Source organism: Dasypus novemcinctus, chromosome 26 (assembly GCF_030445035.2).
Source record: "Dasypus novemcinctus isolate mDasNov1 chromosome 26, mDasNov1.1.hap2, whole genome shotgun sequence".
In the NCBI taxonomy this organism is placed as follows: domain Eukaryota; kingdom Metazoa; phylum Chordata; class Mammalia; order Cingulata; family Dasypodidae; genus Dasypus; species Dasypus novemcinctus.
Window position 1 is genome coordinate 26569172 of NC_080698.1, and position 18648 is coordinate 26587819.

Below are 18648 nucleotides of genomic sequence, written 5' to 3' on the forward strand. Positions count from 1 at the left end.
GGACAGATGGATAAAGTAAGGGAAAAGGAGAAAGATTTAGGAAATGAACTAGAGGAGCAAAAACGTGTAAACTGGTGATGACTTAAAACTAAGGGTTTGTTGTGATATTTAGAGTTTTAAATTCTCAAACACAAGATCTTTATGTGTGATTTAGACTGAGAGTCTCAGTTAAATGAGTTTCCAAACAGGAAAATTAAGTTGGGCCAAGGAATCTGTTTCCCAGAGAGGTCTAAAATCTGACAGTAAATATGTTTTATTTTTGTCTCTGCCATTTAGTGTTATGGAGGTCAAGGTATTAAATTAATAAAATTTTTTATTAAGATAACTGTCATTGTCCTCAGTGAGTATATAAACCACAAATTCAACATTTAAACAAAACCTATTAGGTGAAATTGCTTATTAAGAGGCGCTATAGGGACTATTCAGGAAGGGGAAACATTAAAAAAAGACAAATCCTTCTGTTCCAATAAAAACTCAACTACTTAATTATTGAAAACATTAAAAAAGGAAGAAAAAAGAAAAAGGCAATGGGGCTAAAGGAAGCTATCGGTCACGTGAGCAAACCAGCACTGTCAGAAGCCTCTAAGAAAAAGAAAAGAGGATGGTTCCTGGGTTAAGACAGTATATCCACAGAAATCTTGCTAAATCTTAGTGTATCGCAACCCAGGCACAATCTGTGTGCACTTAATTATGCAGCCTGCATAACTGACCCTGGCTGTCATTATGTGAATGGCTTTTTGGAACCATGACATCCAGCTTCCCCATGGATTCTCCCTTACCCAACAGAAAAATCCCATAATCATCTGTCTCTCTAGCAGGACATCACCACAACCCAAACTGGGAAAAGGAAACAGCTTTCAACCCACCTGTAAAGAGCTCCCACTGATCACAGATGTTAGGGATGCTGTACTGGCAATAGCAGACTTTGGCTGATAGCCCCCAAATTTTGTACAGCAGCTGCCAGGGTGTACAGCAATACTGCGAAAACTATCATTCCTGTCCTGGCACAGAAAACGGGGAAGGACAAGCCCCAAGCTGGGGGCGCATTCTTTTCTAGCCCAGCAATACACCACTCTCTTAGCTTGTGGTAATTAAGAGCCAGCAGACTGTAGACAAAGCAGTTAAGAGCTTTTTTCCCTAGGAATGCAGCCCAAGTAATTGGCTTGCTGCTTACTAATGACACAGCTTCTCCAAAAATAAACTGTCATAGGAATTCTCTTAACTGACTTAGGGAAGGCAGGCTCTATAACTGTTTGATACCCCTTGAGTTCAGCAGGTAATTCTGACACACTTTTAGGGAAGAAGAGATGCAAATGATCTGCAAAAATCCTTTTGCACAGTAAGTTTAAATGGGAAGCAAAACACAAAAGAACACCTTGCTATCTGATGTCATGCTACCTGTGTAAAACTCCTATTTCTCCCTCAGTAGGCGCCTTGTCAAGACTCCAATCCTTATGGGATGTGTAAAATAAATCCACACATCAACATGGCAGGCTTGGTGATGGGGGGGGTGGGCAGGAAAGGAGGGCTCGTGTTAATTCAAACTCATAAGACTTCTTTTAGATTTGCTTCTACTTTTCTGGCTGAATGGGTTTCTACACACACATATACACATACATACACACACACTCATACACATACAGAAATGCTGGCATCTCTGTGTTGCCAACTGGGCACCAACCAGCACTCCTGGATATTAACACAAACTGACAACGGAGGCAGCCCTGAAACCACATGTTCCAATCATCACAGTGATATGTCATTGGAGCCACATCAATTATTGCAGATTTCTCTCTTTGGAGAACTTAGGAGCGGGGCTTAAGAATGCAGAAAGCTACCTCTCTCATCTCCTTAATAAACTTCTGTCTCTTGCGGCCAGGCTTGGGGACAGGTGGAAGGAAATCAGCTGCAGCACTGTAAACCGCAAAGTTTTATAGGTTTTCCTTTCCCAGATGGCAGAAAGAGGTCAATTTTCCTTTCCCCAAATCTTCTAAGCCACATGGAATCACCCCTTTTTATCCTAATGAATTGGGAAGCCCCTTCTATCCAGATTAATTTCACAGGCACCCAAGTTCCAGATTTTGAGTTTTTAAGAGCTATTTCAATTGGCTGTCAGGGCCCCAGGAGCAGTAACCCACACCACCGAGCAAAACACTATAGCCTCTAAGCTATTAGCTAACATGTCAACTAGGTAATGCATCTTCAGGGAAACCAGATTACAAAGGACAGCAAAACATTGATTTGAAGAAAAAAAAAGAAGAATCCTATACCTGCAGCATAATGCTGCTAAAGCTAGCAAAAACAACAAAGGACATTTCCACAGCAAGGAAATGTCTCCTTCTCAGTGCTGGGGCAGGGAACATTATTGTATCTGAGAATGGACATACACACCGGGAAGAGAAATTCTTCCTTAAACCCACAGGCTTTTTATTTTGTAAAAAAAAAAAAAAATAGTTATCCAGTGCATAAGAAAAAGGCTCGGGGATGCGAATGCCTGGGAACACTAGTTGAGAGCAATGCTGCCCAGGAAGAAGGTGGAGCTTTTTTCTTTTCCTTCTCCCAAAGGACACAATAGCATTTGTATCAAGTTAAAACCGCTAAAACTCTCCATTAGAAGGAGAGCTGTGTTGCATTTACACAGAGAAGATTCCAAATATGCATTCTTTATCCTAGCTCCTGCAGCCTGCCCACAAATCACTCTACAGTTAAAGACAAGCCCAGATACCTTCTATACCACATAGATCCCCAGAACTTAAGAAAATGAGCCTTAGCTCCCATCTCCCCATTCACTCTAAAACACGTTTAGTGAAGTCAAACTAGACAGCGTCCCCTCCCCATCCCAACCCCCAACCCCCAAAACAAGCACCAAGTAACTGACAAGTCCTTACCGACTTTGGGCTCTTCTTTGGAACTGGCAGCCCTGGAAAAAATGCAACAAGGAGGGGAGGGAGGGGGGAAGAAATCATTAGCATATAAATGTTACCTTTTCCTTAAAGAACAATCCCCAGGTGTTTCATGGCAACCTAGCCATCTGCAGAGTTATGTCAGATTTCTCCCCAGCATCGGAGTTACCAGGCTGTTCATATCGAATCAAAGCAGAGGGAGGAGGAAGCGAGAGGCAGGAGTTCTATCTGCATTAGCTATGCTGACTTGTACTGCAGCAGCCTGGAGGCTGGGAAAAGAAATTCACAGACCTCAGCGGCCTGGGAAATTGAACACTTGGACAGAATCTCAAATGCTCCCCTGGATTAAGAGAGACTTAACTTACAATTAAGTCCAGGATATTTCCTTTCCACAGGATCCACTTGTCAACTGAAGCGGACCAATCAGGACAGTGGAAGGGGTATATATTTAGTTTCAAAGGAGTACATGGTTAAAATTATATTTTTCCCTCTTTCCTTGCTGTTTTAATCTATCTGCCTTTTACGAAAAGAAATGCCTTCTTGAGGTGGATGAGCAGAATACCAAAACAAAGAGGATGCTCTTTTGCCAGCACAAAAAGGGTGAAATATGAGCACAAATCCAGGCTGGTCTTAGATTCCCTGTGGACCGCCGGCACACCTCTCCATGCCTGTCAGGCAGCCAAGCAATCTCCTAGTCAGTTTGCTGGAAAGGACTGGAGCTTAGACTAGCCCCTCAAGGGGAAAGCACGGAGTCTGGGAGTGAAGGAGAGAAATTTCACAGTGCTGAAAAGAAAAGATAATAATGGAGAAAGTGAAAGGTAAAGGACACAAGGGTGGTCCATAAACCTAGCTGGCTCTTCAAAAAGCCTGAAATCGGTGGGAGGACTGGATTTGGAAGGGACCCTTGATCTGTCACTTCTAGGACAGTCAGCAGCAATTAGGGGGCAGAGTTAAGGGAAATCTTTCACCAGGGGAGTGGAGGAAAGGGAGGCCAGAAAGGAAAGAAAACACATATCAGATCGGGGTTTCAAAAGTAATAGTTTCTGCCAGCTGCCCTACCTGCCCTCAGCCCTGTTTTTTATTTGAGCAGGGGTTAGAATACAAAATGCAGAGTCCATCTGTAAAAATGCAAAAGATACTTGGGATCTCATTATTTTGCACTGGAAATTTCAGCCTTCTATAGAAAATGATTCCTGTCTAGTGTGATGATTTCAACTCTTTTGGAAGTGACTTGTCAAGCCACGAGCCCTGCTAAGTTCGGAGCGAGTAATACCAGGGAGCGGAAGTGGGTGAGTAAGGAGGAAGCTGCCCAGATGAGTACTGCTAATGTGCCCACTGCAAGTGAGGCATGACAAGAATTACTTGTCCTAAAAGGCATTTGGGGACTCTTCTGCTGTGGCTCATCTCATCACCAGAATGTCCCCAAGGTCTAACAGAAAGGCTCTCTGACTTCTCTGGCACAAGGAGCACCAGGCTGCTTGTTAAAAATCTAGAAGCCCATGCTTTACCCTCAGAGGCCCAGGAATCTGCAATGTTAAAAAATATTCCAGGAGATTCTAATACAGGGGCTTTGAGGATCACAATTAGGGAACTTCTAATCGACTACAGAGAGCAGTTCTCTTTTGAGTCAGGTAAACTCTGACAGGCAACCTTCAGCAAGTCATTTAAGAGCCCTCTATGCCTCAGTCCCGCCATTTATGAAATGGAGATTATAGGACTCACTTCACCAGACTGGTATGATAATTAATGAGACAAAGTATCTGAAAAGCACTGTAGCTGGCATAGAGTAGGCACTCAAACGTCCATCCCTTCCCTTTCACCTTCCTTTGGTAATTCAGATTATTCAGAATGATGTCAACTGTTGTCTTGGTTATCTTGCACTAACTTGGGAAAAATCATTTGCTACATATATTAAATTATTAAAAAATAGTGTTGGGGAAATATTTTACCTATAGATAAGAATAACTGTCTTGAGCAATTTGGATATTTCATAATTCTTGGAAATAATAATTAGGCAGTTTTATTTGTTCATTAATATAATTCCCTTTAGGCATTTTATCAAATCATGGCATTGTGGGTCCGCTGAATATACCTGAAAATGATATATTACATTTTTCAATTCAGATTTTTCCCTAATTGAGATTGACCTTCTTAGTTAATTGGAATAAGCAAGGTTTTATTGCACTTAGTTTTGACTGGACTTGACTCTGCCTGGGATCCTGATGACCTCTACAAAAATTTGGCAAGAATGTCCAGCTAGGTAGGAGGCAGGAAAAATGGTTTCAAATCACATTTTGCTATAATCATTTATATGACCCCGGGCCAGCCTTAAATTCCCTATCCTTAGGATCGTCATATATAAAATAAAGGGCACTTTTCAGTCTCTGTCAAAGAGAAACCTTCACACATATTCAAAGGTGCATGTACAAGGATATTCATTACAGTACTGTCTGTATAAACGAAAACCAGGAACCATTAGAAGTGCTACGTAAACTGTGGGACAGCCAACCTACAGAGGTTAAAGGAATGAGCTAGCTCAACAGGTAATGAGACACGGATGGTTTCCAAAACACAATGTTGAGTGTAAAGAGCATGCTGCAAAATGGCAGGCATAATAGATACAGGTGTTATACTTAAACATCCAAGTTTTCCCTTCTATTGGTATACGTACATACCAAACTGATACAGGGCTATTTCTTCGAGGGGGAGGGGAGGTTGTAGAGGTGCAGGGATTGGAGGAACTAGTTTAAGGAGACTCTAGAATTCTTTTGAAAGAAGACCATATTCACATCACACTAAGGTAATAAAATATTTAAAAATAAGCTTTAATTAATTAATGGCTCCTTCACTGTTAACTGTACAAAACCAACCAATAAAAAGGATATAGGGGGAAGTGGACTTGCCCTGAGGGATAGGGCGGCTGCCTACCACACGGGAGGTCCGTGGTTCAAACCCCAGGCCTCCTTGACCCATGTGGAGCTGGAATATGCGCAGTCCTGATGCATGCAAGGAGTGCCGTGCCACACAGGGGTGTCCCCACGTAGGGGAGCCCCATGCACAAGGAGTGCTCCCCGTAAGGAGAGCCGCCCAGTGCGAAAGAAAGTGCAGCCTGCCCAAGAATGGCGCCACGCACAGGGAGAGCTGACACAACATTATGACACAACAAAAAGAGACACAGATTCCCGCTGCCCCTGATAGGGATAGAAGCGGTCACAGAAGAACACACAGCGAATGGACAAAGAGAGCAGACAAAGGGGAGGAGGGGGAGAGAAATGAATTAAAAAAAAAATCAAATCTTTAAAAAAAAAATAAAAGAAGGATATAGGGGTAACCAGTTAAGATCTGTTTCTTCTGGGGAATGAGTTCATGGAACATTCCAAAAGGTCCCAGCTCATCTGCTGCAGTAAGTTGTATTTTACAACAAAAGGAGATATCTTTTTCTTACCCCTCTTAAAAAGGAATTTGTTCATCTTGTTGGCTAGCTACCGAAAAACTTACTTTGAAAACCCACACCTTTAACAGGAACCAAAATGGCTTATGACCACAAATTAATATTTAAATAGTCAAAATCAAGAGACTGTACTTGACTGCTTTTTAAAAAAGAAATCAAAGGTTTGCTTTAGGACCATATGGTCATTAAATCTGAAAGTCTAGTAAATACAAATGCTAGAACAAACCTCCTTACTGCAATTCATAATTTATTTTAGCCAAAACGATTCAGATGGATTGAAAACAGCCAGGAGACCTAAGGGAAAACATTCAAAAGGTCACTGTTTGGCAGAATCCTCCGAGATGTAGAAATCAAGGGACATAGCTCTTCTCTGGCTAGAGTTAAACGAAGGCCATCCCATCCTCGATGTGTTATAAGAATCAGTACTATCCCACACTTCAAGGCATGGCAGTGGCTCTCCTTCGGACAAATGTGCACCTGTGTAGCCTGTGGCAGCAGGAAGTTTGTGCTCTATAAACTGTGTTATTTCTCACCTAGGAGGCATCTGGACAGAATCAGTGCCTGTCTTAAGAGCTCATGTGGAGCAAGGAAGGGCGTTACAAAAGAAGCAGAAAGAGTTCAGAGGTGGCACCATTTGCCCTTAGAGCCTAGAAGGCAGCAAATGCTACTTGAAAGAGATCCCAGAAAACTTTTGCAGGGAAGTGTATCTTGGAAGTGTCAATTTAAGCACAGTCTACAGGGGTGAGAAAAAGCTGGGAACCTGAATTTCTAAAGTTCCCTATGAATAAGGTGTCCCTTTGGAAAAAGCAAATGGCAACTGCTCTGCTAGTAACTGGGACTTGGCCAATTAACAAGAGGAGGAGGAATCTCTTTCCCTTGAAATATCAAGGCCATAAACTCTTCTATGGAACATGGTCTCATAGAACTAAACGGTAGAATGGTATTCTTGGTGAAATTTTATAATAGTTGTACACAAATAATTTATATGAGAAAAGTAAAAATGAAGCAGAACACATATGCATTTGGAAAGAAAGCCGAAACCGTTATACACCAAAATAGTGGGGTTTTTTTCATGAGATCATGGGTGATTTTATTACCTATTTTGGCATATTCTACAACAAGAAAAGCTTTATTCATTTATAAATAACACACAGATACCACAAAACAAAATTTATACTGCCTTTTTAAGTATGATGAATGCAGCAAATTTCAGAACCTTTTATTGCACTTTTAAATCTCCAGAACCCTCACCAACCTCTACATCCTCTAAGAGTTGCCTATTTTTCCCCAAATTGAATATATACATAGACAGTTCTCTTAAGCACCCTAGTAAGATTAAGACTTGTGCTTGCCCCACTGAGCAAATGGAAATAAAGAAGAAGTAGGAGAGCTCAGTGGGGCTACCAAAGGAAGTCAATCAGAAGCCAAAAGCTGTCATTTTAGCTCTGAGATTAACAAAACCTGAGTTGCTAGGAAAGCAATTGGACTTCTCTAAACCTAATTTCCCCCAGGTTTAATGGAAGTGATAACCCAACCAACACCACTGAAAGAACAAGGAAAAATTATGCAAAGAGCTTTGAAGAGTGAATCCTTAAGTCACTGTCATATAAAAAGTAATCTATAATTAAGAAAAAGTGCGATTTCTCCCCCATCATGGTATTGACTCTCCTTTGTGCTTGGTCTCTAGATTTGAGCATTTTAATCAGAACATTTGGGTTACTTTCTCAGCATCCTTCCAAATGTTACATTGTCAATACACATGAGAGTCTTCAGAGTTTTGCAAAGCAAATTGTTGCATTAAAAATTGTACTGAACTGGATCAGAAAATATAATACAAGAGAGGCTAGATAGATAATGGAAGGGATGGATGGATGGAGGATGGAGCGGGTAGGGGATTGTTTCTTCACAGAGACCACTGAAAGGAGAGAACTTGGCCAGGGGCTAGTCTTAGATACCAAAAAGAATACTACTCCTCAAATACCATCCTAAAATCACAGTTACCTTTGACTCAGTAATCTCATCATTACAAGTTTGTACTAGGGAAATAATCAAAGACTCTTGGAAAGATTTATATAAAAAGATATTCAACAAAGCATTATTTAATGAGACTAAAAATAGAAACAATACAAACTTGCAAAACAGAGGACTGAGCAAATAAGTATATCAATGAGATGAGTAATTGCATTGCCAGGATGTCCAAATGATGGGGTTTACCATCTTTAAAAGGGCAGACCTTTTTACACGAGTTAACATTCATCTAAAGAGATGTTTTAAAAGAGAAGAGATCATTGTACCTTTTAATATGGAATATATTCAACAAAGTATAATTGACAAAGTAGGATGCTGAGCTAAAAACCCAAGTTTCTACTGTGACACCATCACTGTCTCACTAATACTACTTTACCTTTCTGCGCTTTCATTTTTCTTTCTGTAAGGCAATAATTAGCATTTTTAATAGTTTTCCTACTCAGAGATAGCAAAAGGATGCAGGGGAAATGTAAAGAAAGTACTCTGAACCCCTTAAATAAAAGATGTTATATAAACACATAAGAATCTATTTTCAGAAAACAGTAGTTGTTTTTTCCTACAATGATCCCTACTAATTCTATATGGATCAAAAAAAACCTAAATGACAGGAAATGTTTAACAAACATAGGCCTGTGTCTGTGTATTGTAATGATGTATGTGATAAATGTAAACAGAATGAATTAAGGCAATAATGAAAAATTGTTTGGAGGAAGTGATAAAGAGATTAAACTCACATTTGATCATTAAAAAAAATGAGATGAAAAATTACAAAGCTATTAAAAATGAATACAATGAAGAATATTTAGTGATGTGGGGAAGTGATATGTTATAATGTAAGAAAAGCAGAGTAAAAACTGCACATAGAATATAAAACTCATTAAAAAAAACTTTATACATACACAACACATACAACCAAATGCTAGAAGGAAAGGTATTAAAATACTGTTTCTGAGAGACAGTTAAGGTTAATTCATATTCTTATATTCAGTATTTTTCAAGATTTCTAGATTTTTACACATAACATAGTTATGATCATAAACAGCTAAGCATTACTAAATATTACAACCAATATTTACTTATTGGCTTTAGTGTACTACTGGATTAAAAAAGTGGAGTTTGTTCTAGCTATTTCTTGCCTCAATGACTGCCAGTACTTCTCAAGTGCCTTTGCTACTAAATTACTGAGCCATGGCCTTGATTGAAAATAGAGTAAAAAGCTATTATAGCCTCTCTCTCTAGCATAACTGCACAGAAGCACACAGTTTTGCATATAATTTCAGTGAACCTTTCTGAGAAGCCCATTCTATTGGGGCCTATTGTTCCTAGGCTAAGTCATCCTTATCTGAGCACACTTCAGTGGTGTTAGCAGGAATTCCAAGGATGACATTCACTTCAGCGAAGTTTTTTCCTCCAATCAGAGCAGCATATAAAATACTATCTGCAAACATAGAGGGGTCAATGAGAATGTCAAGCAGAAGATCAGTAAAGGAAAAGATTCACTGCTTGCTTCTCCCTCTTCTTTGTTGGAAAGATCTAAAGAACACATGCAAAAAAAAATTAAGGGAGGAGAAACAGTATTAAAGAACACATCAGTGCACTAAAATGTTTCAGCAACAATGCCACTGCATAAAAAATAATACTAAAAGGTAATGCTTTTTATATATTTTTTTATTGTTCGTGAGAGAAGCAGTATGATACTGCAACAAAACAGTGTGAGATCACGGAGACAGAAATGTGGAGAAGTGCACCAAAGAAGAAATGATACCAATCTTTGATTTTCCCAGCAAGGCAAAACTGATCCGCTGCTTTGGCATACCAGCAACTCTGAACAATTAACTTTCATGGCCAGTAACCCTTCTGAAAAAAAAAGCCATCTGCATCATTCCCTGACAAGTAGTTTCCTGTTTGGTTTGTTTACTATGGAAATTATAAACCATGAAGTAAAATTTATAATGCCCTCTTCTTACAGATAAAACGCTAAGAACAGTCCAAAGAACAGAAAAAAGAAGGCACAGCTGCCCTAACTTGTTCCACCGAGGGCAGGAAGGAAAAGAGGGAAAATTCACTCAACCACACTGTGCTGAGGGCTCGGAGCAGGCATGAAAGAAAGCAACGCCTGCTTTCATTGTGCTTGCATCCTTTGGGGAAACAGATAATAAACAACAACACAAAACCATTTCAGAGAGTGATAAGCACAGTGATAAAAATGAAGCCGGGTAATGGAACGAGCCAGGCCTGGGATGCACAGGTACTTCATACCAAGTCTTTCTTGAGGAGACATATTTGAGCTGAGGCCTAAATCATGAGAAGGAACCAGCCATGTGGCTATTCGCTCATGCAAGATTTACTAAGCTCTGTCTTATGCCTAGCAAAGCATTACTAAAGAGATAAGAGTAAATAAGACATGGCCCCTGTTCTGGAGTAGTTCATAGCCTGTCTTAAAAGAGAAAGAAGCAACGCCAAGTTATAATTCAGTGTGGTCAGTGCTAAGAGCCGCGAAAGAAGGAAGCACTATTGCTCTCAGGAGCAGAAGTGAAGACATCTAATGCAATATAAAGACGTGGGCAGAGGGGATGAGCTGAATGCTGAAGGACGTCCAGCATTTAATCATGGGATTGAGAAGCTGGGAACAATGTGCAATGATTGATGCTTGATTAAATAGTGATGATGACTTTTTTTTTTTTTTTAATGCTAAATCAGTGTGCCAGCATAAACTCAAGGCCAGGTTTAAATCAGAGTACATTTTCACTGAAAGACCTTACAAACACTATCTATCACAAAATTGAATTCATAAAACAAGATGAAAAATGGTCCTACTTTGAACGTATTTCGTTTTTTTTCTCCTTCCTCTGGCCAGTACCATCACCAAGCCTGGGCTGTAATCTTTCAATGCAAATATGACACCAGCTGCCAAGAGCAGGAGCATCAGACCCAATATCTCCCCAAAGATGAAAGCATTCTTTCTTTTCAGGTCCTGATAATAGTCATTAAGAAATATTGTGACCATTGTAATTTAGAGGGATGCTTGGTATTTAGATGCCTGGAACAAGTAGTTCCCAATGCTGTGTCTCTTGGCATTTTGTTAAGATTAAGAACATAGTTGTACAGGTTTTACAGACGGAGAAGTCTGCTTCAATTACACAGTACATATAGCCTAATAAATATGTCCTGAGGAGGAAGAGATGGCTTGCAAGGCTGGAGACTGCCAATAGTTTACAGAGCCTTTCACCTCAAAGTCACAAGCCTTGAACTGCCCAGGAGAGGCGCGACCAAGTCATTAAAACCTTGGGCTACTCAGAGACCTGGGTAAGATGAATGAATTGTTTTTATCCCATTCCTGAGAGATAAATGTTTGCTTCAGAAAAGGTGTCACTGAAATGACACGCACAGACCTATCGTTATTAAGTCTCAAAAACATGTAAGTATGCCTTCCAGGGTGGAAGGCTTGGCTTCCCTTCTTATTTCTAAGCCAAAACAAAACAATGGCATCAAACAATGGTCTTTCAAAAACAAGGGCTGAATGTAAAAATAACAAATAGAGCTTGTCATTGACACACATCTACTTCGCATAACTGTTCTCTAAGTACTAATACATCCCTATTTTATAGATGACAAAACTGAGGCACTGGTGGTTAAGTAACACGGCCACAGTCATACAGTCAGCTGAGCAGCCAAGAGGCAGTTTGATCTGATGTTGTCAAAACTATGCTTTTAAACACTGAACTGTACAGTTTCACTCAAATGTGCTTAATCTATTTTAGATCATAGCCCACATGAAGTAATGAAAATTACATTACATATAAAATGCAATCAGAAAAGTTTGCACACAGCTTCATGAAGCACATGGGTCCACCATCAACAACTTAAAGGCCAATGGGTCCAGGTATCTTAGACCTGTCATTGAGATGTGATTTTAAGAAAAGAGTTTCCTTTCTACAGACAGGATGAGAACTATGTGTAGTTAATTTCTTAACAAGTCTCTGATATTTTACTCAAAGTCACAGTACATAAATCCTTGACCAATTAAGGCAACATATTCTAAAAACATAAGAACAGCCTCTGATTTGGTGACAATGAAACAAGTCCTTAAAGCCACATAGCTAACAGGTTGGGCTGGTTACCAAGCCCTATGACGTAGAATTTCAAAAGCAGGTAAGAACTTTTTCTGAGTTGCAGTTGTATTCTGATACCACCTGATAGGATTTTTTTTTTTTTAATTGGAGTGAGTCAGAGTAGAGTGAGTTATAGTGACTTCTCCCCAAAGGGATGGTGGGGGTAGTGAGGAAGGGTCAACTTAAAAGAAGATCACTCATTTGTCATGATATACCAAGAGACCAATCTTTTTTCTCCCCAGAACATTCCCACCAAGATCTACTTTTTAAGGGTGGAATTTAAGCAGGTGTCCCACATGGTTCCAGGAAAGTGTTCAACTCTAAGTGGGTTGAAACATTGGCAATTATGGTGCAGAGATGTAGGGTCCTGCCTTGGCCTATAAATGCTGCTATGCCTGAAGAAGACACATTCACTGCTAGGCTTAGCTTGACTTTTCTACCACCTGTATTTTGGATCTGGACTGCTTTCTGTGCAAATGCTTAAGGGCTGGCCCTGTTATGCATTCCTCTTACCAACGTCACAGAGAACCCTTGTAGCCTGGAACTCTAAGCAATATCTCCAGAGTTGAGTTTGATTTCTAACTGCATAGGATGTATTGGGGTTTGTGTGTGTGTGTGTGTAAGACGTACTGGGGTTTGTGTGTGTGTGTGAGAAACAATAGTTCAAAATAGCTTGCAAGGAAATAAAACACTGTTAAGGAGTCCTCTTTTGAGTTTGAAAACAGGATGTGTGGGTCTTTCCAACTCCACTCCTTACTTTGTCAGTCCCAAAGGGAAAACTATCCCTCTAATAGGTGCCAAGAAGCTTCTAGGCTTAAAAAAATGCATGCCAGGGAACTTTTTCTTCAGGATTACTGACTTGTAGACCAATTTTTTATCCTGACTGCTTATTTTCAGCAATGTTTAGGCATAGGACCAAGAAACAGCACCAGAATAGTCTCTTCCATTTTATCCTTACAGGACAGGACATCAAACCCCTGAAACACAGGCCCCTTCTTGAGTTTTCTTTATCGCTCCTACCACATATGTCTCTGAAAAAGGATCTTGAATCCATCCATATCCGCCCATCGCTACTGCCATTGCAGTCTCTTGTCCAGGTGATTGCACGGACCTAAAACCTGGTCTCCCTGCTTTACTCTTGATCCTCTTTAATCCATTATCCACACAGAGGCCAGAGACATCTTTGTACAGCCTAAATCAGATTATATCATCTCCGGACTAAATGTCCCCATGGCTTCCCAGCACAGCTACAATGAAATCCGAACTCTTTCGCCTCCCACAAGGTCTTCCTTGAGCTGACCTTGCCTAAATCTATTCCTTTGCCCCTGCTCGACACACTCGGGCCAGGCTGTGGTTCCTCAGTTCCGGACTACATTTTTCCCTCCCTCTGGGCATGTCCACTGGCTGTTCCCTCTACCTAGAATACTGCAACTGCAGGTCCATGAGTGGCTGGCTCCTTCTTGTCACTCAGAGAACTCTCTTCAACTGTCACTTCTTCAGGGATGCCAGCCCTGAGCAGTACATCTGAAGAGATCCTTTTTAGTCCTACTGCCCTGTTTCTCTGTTTTCACGGACCCAATCATTCTCTAAAATCACCTCACCTGTTTGTTTGCTGTCTCTACATCAGGAACCTTGTCTCTCTTATCACCCTGTCCCCAGCTCCAGGACAATACTGGTCCCCAGTTTAAGAAACACGTTCTGAATGAATGCATTGGTCTGTGGTCTGTATCTTGCAGGTTGCAGGAGGAGCCAATCAGGCAAAAGGGAAAGGCTGCTTGGGTTTTCTTATAGTCTTTAATCATTAATAAATAATCACCATCATCTTTGCAGTGATTATTTAACAGCTCCTTGATTTATTGGGGAGCTGCTGGCTCAACTCGTGCTGCCACCCTCAGAGCTGAGAACAAGGTTCTGCTATGCCACCTTGTGTCTCTACCACCCATCACACAGGCTTGGCTCTCGGCTCAGAATTAACCGAAAGTGCGAAAGGAAACCAAAGATGCTACAAATTCTCAGCCCCAGCAAATGAATATGTTCTCAGGGACTCTTGGAGAGTTTAAATCACACTTCAGTTAGAGATACCTTCGTGTCTTGCCTTATAATACTGACTTTTATTATAACACTGAATTAAACGGCTCCAAATACCCCACCCTTCCCCACAAAAAGCAAACAAACCCTGATGAAAAAGAATATTTCTGGAAATTTTCTTCAGGCAAATTCATGAATCTTGTGAGCAGTTTTAACAGCCTCACTGGTGTGACAAACACTTTCCTATCATAATGTACTTTTGCAAGCAAAATAGAAGTGGAAATTTCCAGCTTGCTTTGTAAGGGCGCATATCATTTGGCCATTTCAATTAACTTTAATACCGAACTGCTTAATTGCAACTGAGACCAGTCCTGGCACCACATCAAACTTTACTCCAATCGCCCACATTTTGGAAATCATTTTAGCCTTAGGAAGCACAGGTCATGGCTGACAACAGCAAGGCGATCCGACTTCTGAGCCCCTCAGCACTGCATTATTCAAAGTGTCTGGAAGTCAGACCTAAAGAGCCATTTACGGAAGGGTCAGGTTTTCCAAAGAGCAAAGGACATTTGATGAGCAGCTCCATTCGTCTCCCATGGAGATATTAAATGTCTTCAAAATCCTCTTGCTGAAACAATATCTGAACTGCTCTGAGTGATTATGTGAATTACAGAGGAAAGAAAGCTGTTTCCTTGACTTTGTCACTTTTTAATGAATTGCTGTTCCATATAGCAATGGGAAGCAGGCAAAGCTTATGCTTTGTTCAACTGTTAGATTTCAGGTTTCAGTCAGTCAATACTCATTTCGCCAATTGGATTTACTTGAAGGCAGAGTACAGGAATTAGTTTCCACCCTCCCTCCACCCCAACACATATACTGTCTCAATTGGGACAAATCTCATTGAGAAATAACTTTCATAGGTCAAGTATATTTAAGATGCAGAGAAAATCCAAGGACCACTTAATGAAACATTTTAGCTGGGAACAAGATGTACAACAGGATGCTCACTGCCTTGAAGGAGGTACACTGCTTTCATGGCAAGAGAGAGGAAGTAGCAGAAATTCACACTGGAAATGAAGTACGTGCTGACCCAGTAAGCACTTAAAGTGAGGAAGATACTCTACAAGTTTCTCACTATTGAGACCAAATGCTAGGATCCTTTTTGTTTCCTCTCCTGCCTGATTTCAGCTATTTCCTGAGGCCCTAGTCAGGCTTAGAGTTAAAGCAGATGGACATCTTACTGCAAGCAAGCATTTTTTTTTTTTAAATTTAATTGAAAATGAATTTTTAAAAACTGTCACAAAGTTTTTAAGGTTGGTTTTTATCTAAGAAATCAGTCATGGATATTTTGGGGTGGCCCTTGTGCAGTGAATGTGGCAGAGTTCACCAAGTTTTTCTCTTGTTTTTGGGTTTAACATTCTTTGGCTTACTGCAATAACTTACACAGAACAAGAAAATTTCATGAAGGGGTCTGATGAATAAATGCTGAGCAGATGCAGAAGCAACAACTAAGGAGAAATGGGGAATTCTCATATTCAGTTTCTTCCATACAAGTTTGACAGAAAATAGTCCATAATCTGATTTTATTTATGCATCAAAAATACGGAACACAGCATTCCTAGGTAGCAAAAGCAAGATAAGTGTCAAAGGTTTGAAAGCAGGGGTTATCAATCAGGGTTGCTTTTTGCCCCCAGTGGACATCTGGCATTGTCTGAAGACATGTGAATTGTTATAACTTGGGGGGAGGGCAGGGTGGCTATGACCATGTACTGAAGTGGGTAGAGAGAGGCCAGGAATGCAGCTGTGAGGCACAGGACAGCAAACTCCTCCAAGCAAAGAACTATCTAGCCCATAATATTAATGCCATGGTTGAGAAACCCTGAGTTAAAACAGGAGACTTCTCTTCTACCTCCAATCGCCAGTCAAGTGAAAGTTGCCCAGTTGGCTTTACCAGAGCACACAAACCACAAAGACATTTCTATGGGTGGTGGCGCTCTTATTTTTTTATGTCATTTAATCACCCGCCACTTTGGTAAGTAGTATCTGTGACAAAAGCAAGTACAGAGAACATAAGTCATTTTTAAATTTGGAAACAATGAAATTATCTAATACAGTACAGACCTAATTCTGGCAATCTCCAGATGATTAAAAAGACTGATTTGTATTTATGCAACTACAGGAAAACTTCTTCAAACAGTTTTTTTTTTTTTACAGGAGTTCATCATGCCAGAGTCCCTGACCATAACAAATGCCAAAATACAAACCTAATAAAAGCTTGGGTTGCTGAACAAGTTGAGGTGATAGCACACAACAAGGAAATAAAGGGCGTTGCTCCCTTATGCATCTTAGAACCGGCCTGGTGCTGCACCTTCCTAGCTGTCATGATGGCATCTCTATGACACAGTACAAAAGGATCTTTCGAAGAACTGTGCCTCAAATATTAAAATCATGAAAATGGTATATTAGAACTTTTCCTGGCAAAAATAATATGTCGGATACGATTTCTACAAAAGATTTAAGCTCAAGGAAATAGGAAGGATGTAATCCGCTGTATTTTAGTTGTTTAGTTGCATGGCACATCTCTTTAATGAGACATCAACACAGTGCTAGGGTTTGTTGAATGAAAGAATAAACAGGAATTTCTTCATAAGGTGAAAAAAATTTAAAAGCTTGAGAACATCAGAAACACAAAAAGGAACATACTGAAAAGTGTGAAATAGACTCAGGTGACAACTTGGCATGAAAAGGTGTATCCATGTTGCCAGTAGAAATACAACATTCCCAAGGACCTAATGCTATATTTATAGACAGTAAGATTCTACCAACAAGATTTCTGAACCAAAAAGGATTATGTTCACAAACAGATGACATGATTAATATCTGAGCAGGAGTCCAAATAAAGGAAATAGCAGGCAAGGTATAAGCTGAAGAACAGTTTTACATCTGCAGGTGACAATGCAAAGACAGACTGACTAAGCACCATGGCAAATACTTAACTTCAGGTGGTGGTAAAGAATGTGTGGCTTAATCGGAGGGGAATGAAGGCAGGTGGAAAAATAACAGACAGGTAAACACGCTGCCCCAGGTAAGTTTTGAAAACATTCAGAACTGAAAAATACGTACAGTAGAAGGCAGGTAGGAAGTTACCCCTTGCAATAAATAGAAACTCAATGGAGTAAGATCTCAAAACTAACATAAGAGAAGGGATTTATAGAGTATGGTCCAAAATGTAAACCATAAGTAAATCATTGACCATGGTTTATAACAATGCTTCAATATTTGCACATCAACTGTAACAAATGTACAATTCACACGTAAAATGTCATTAATAGGGGAAAGGGGAAAATGGAGAGGATGTTGGGTATATGGAAATTCCCTATATTTTATATGTACTTTCTGTAATCTAAAACGTCTTTGAAAACAAAATGAAAAGAATAAGACATTTGGGGAATGAACAGAAGAAAATGTCACTGCACATACAAGATAACAGATCTTACAGTGATGAAAAAAAGGTCAAAAAATTTTAAAATTCTATATTTTTAATTTTATTTCAAAATTTTAAAAAAATTCGTATTTCGTTATTTTAAAAATTATGACTTCACTTTCTTTTTAATTGTATTTGGTAATTTTGTTGGCTTCATTTTTGAAGAAGTTTTGGATCACAGAACGGTTACAACTGTGGCAGAGGAGGATCACTGGTGCAGGGTATCAGTTATCAGTGATGCGGGAGATGCATGGGAAGAGGTTCACCTGGGGCATACCTATAGGGCATATGAATGTGTTCAAGTGTTCATGGGGCAGTGTCACAGTGGGTGGAGATCCACCCAATAACCAAAAGACTATCCAATTCCCACCCTGGGGAGCTCTGCCACATTCTCTAATGGGATAGTAAGAATCCCCCAAGTACAGGGACAGTAACTAGTGAAAGAGAATAGACTATTGCCAGGCTCTTGATATTGATGACTGTATTTATGAACCTTTACTTTTGAAATTGAAATTTAGCCTAGTATTATAAGGTGTCTACGAATTACCTCCTGAGAGCCTCCTTGTTGGTCAAAAGTGGCCTCTAAGTCAAACTTAGCATATAAATGCATTACTCCCCCCCAGTGTGGGACACGACTCCCAG

The 18648-nt window shown here is 40.0% G+C and overlaps 1 protein-coding gene across 25 annotated transcripts in view; it reads right to left on the reverse strand.

The window, feature by feature from the left end:
* The window catches only part of MAGI1 (membrane associated guanylate kinase, WW and PDZ domain containing 1), a 683941-nt gene that overhangs the window by 41159 nt on the left and 624134 nt on the right, over positions 1-18648 (reverse strand). For all 25 annotated transcript variants that reach the window (XM_058288880.2, XM_058288885.2, XM_058288884.2 and 22 more), the window contains one exon: positions 2889-2920. In XM_058288880.2, the coding sequence (XP_058144863.1) occupies positions 2889-2920 (32 nt within the window). The remainder of the gene's footprint in view (positions 1-2888; positions 2921-18648) is intronic.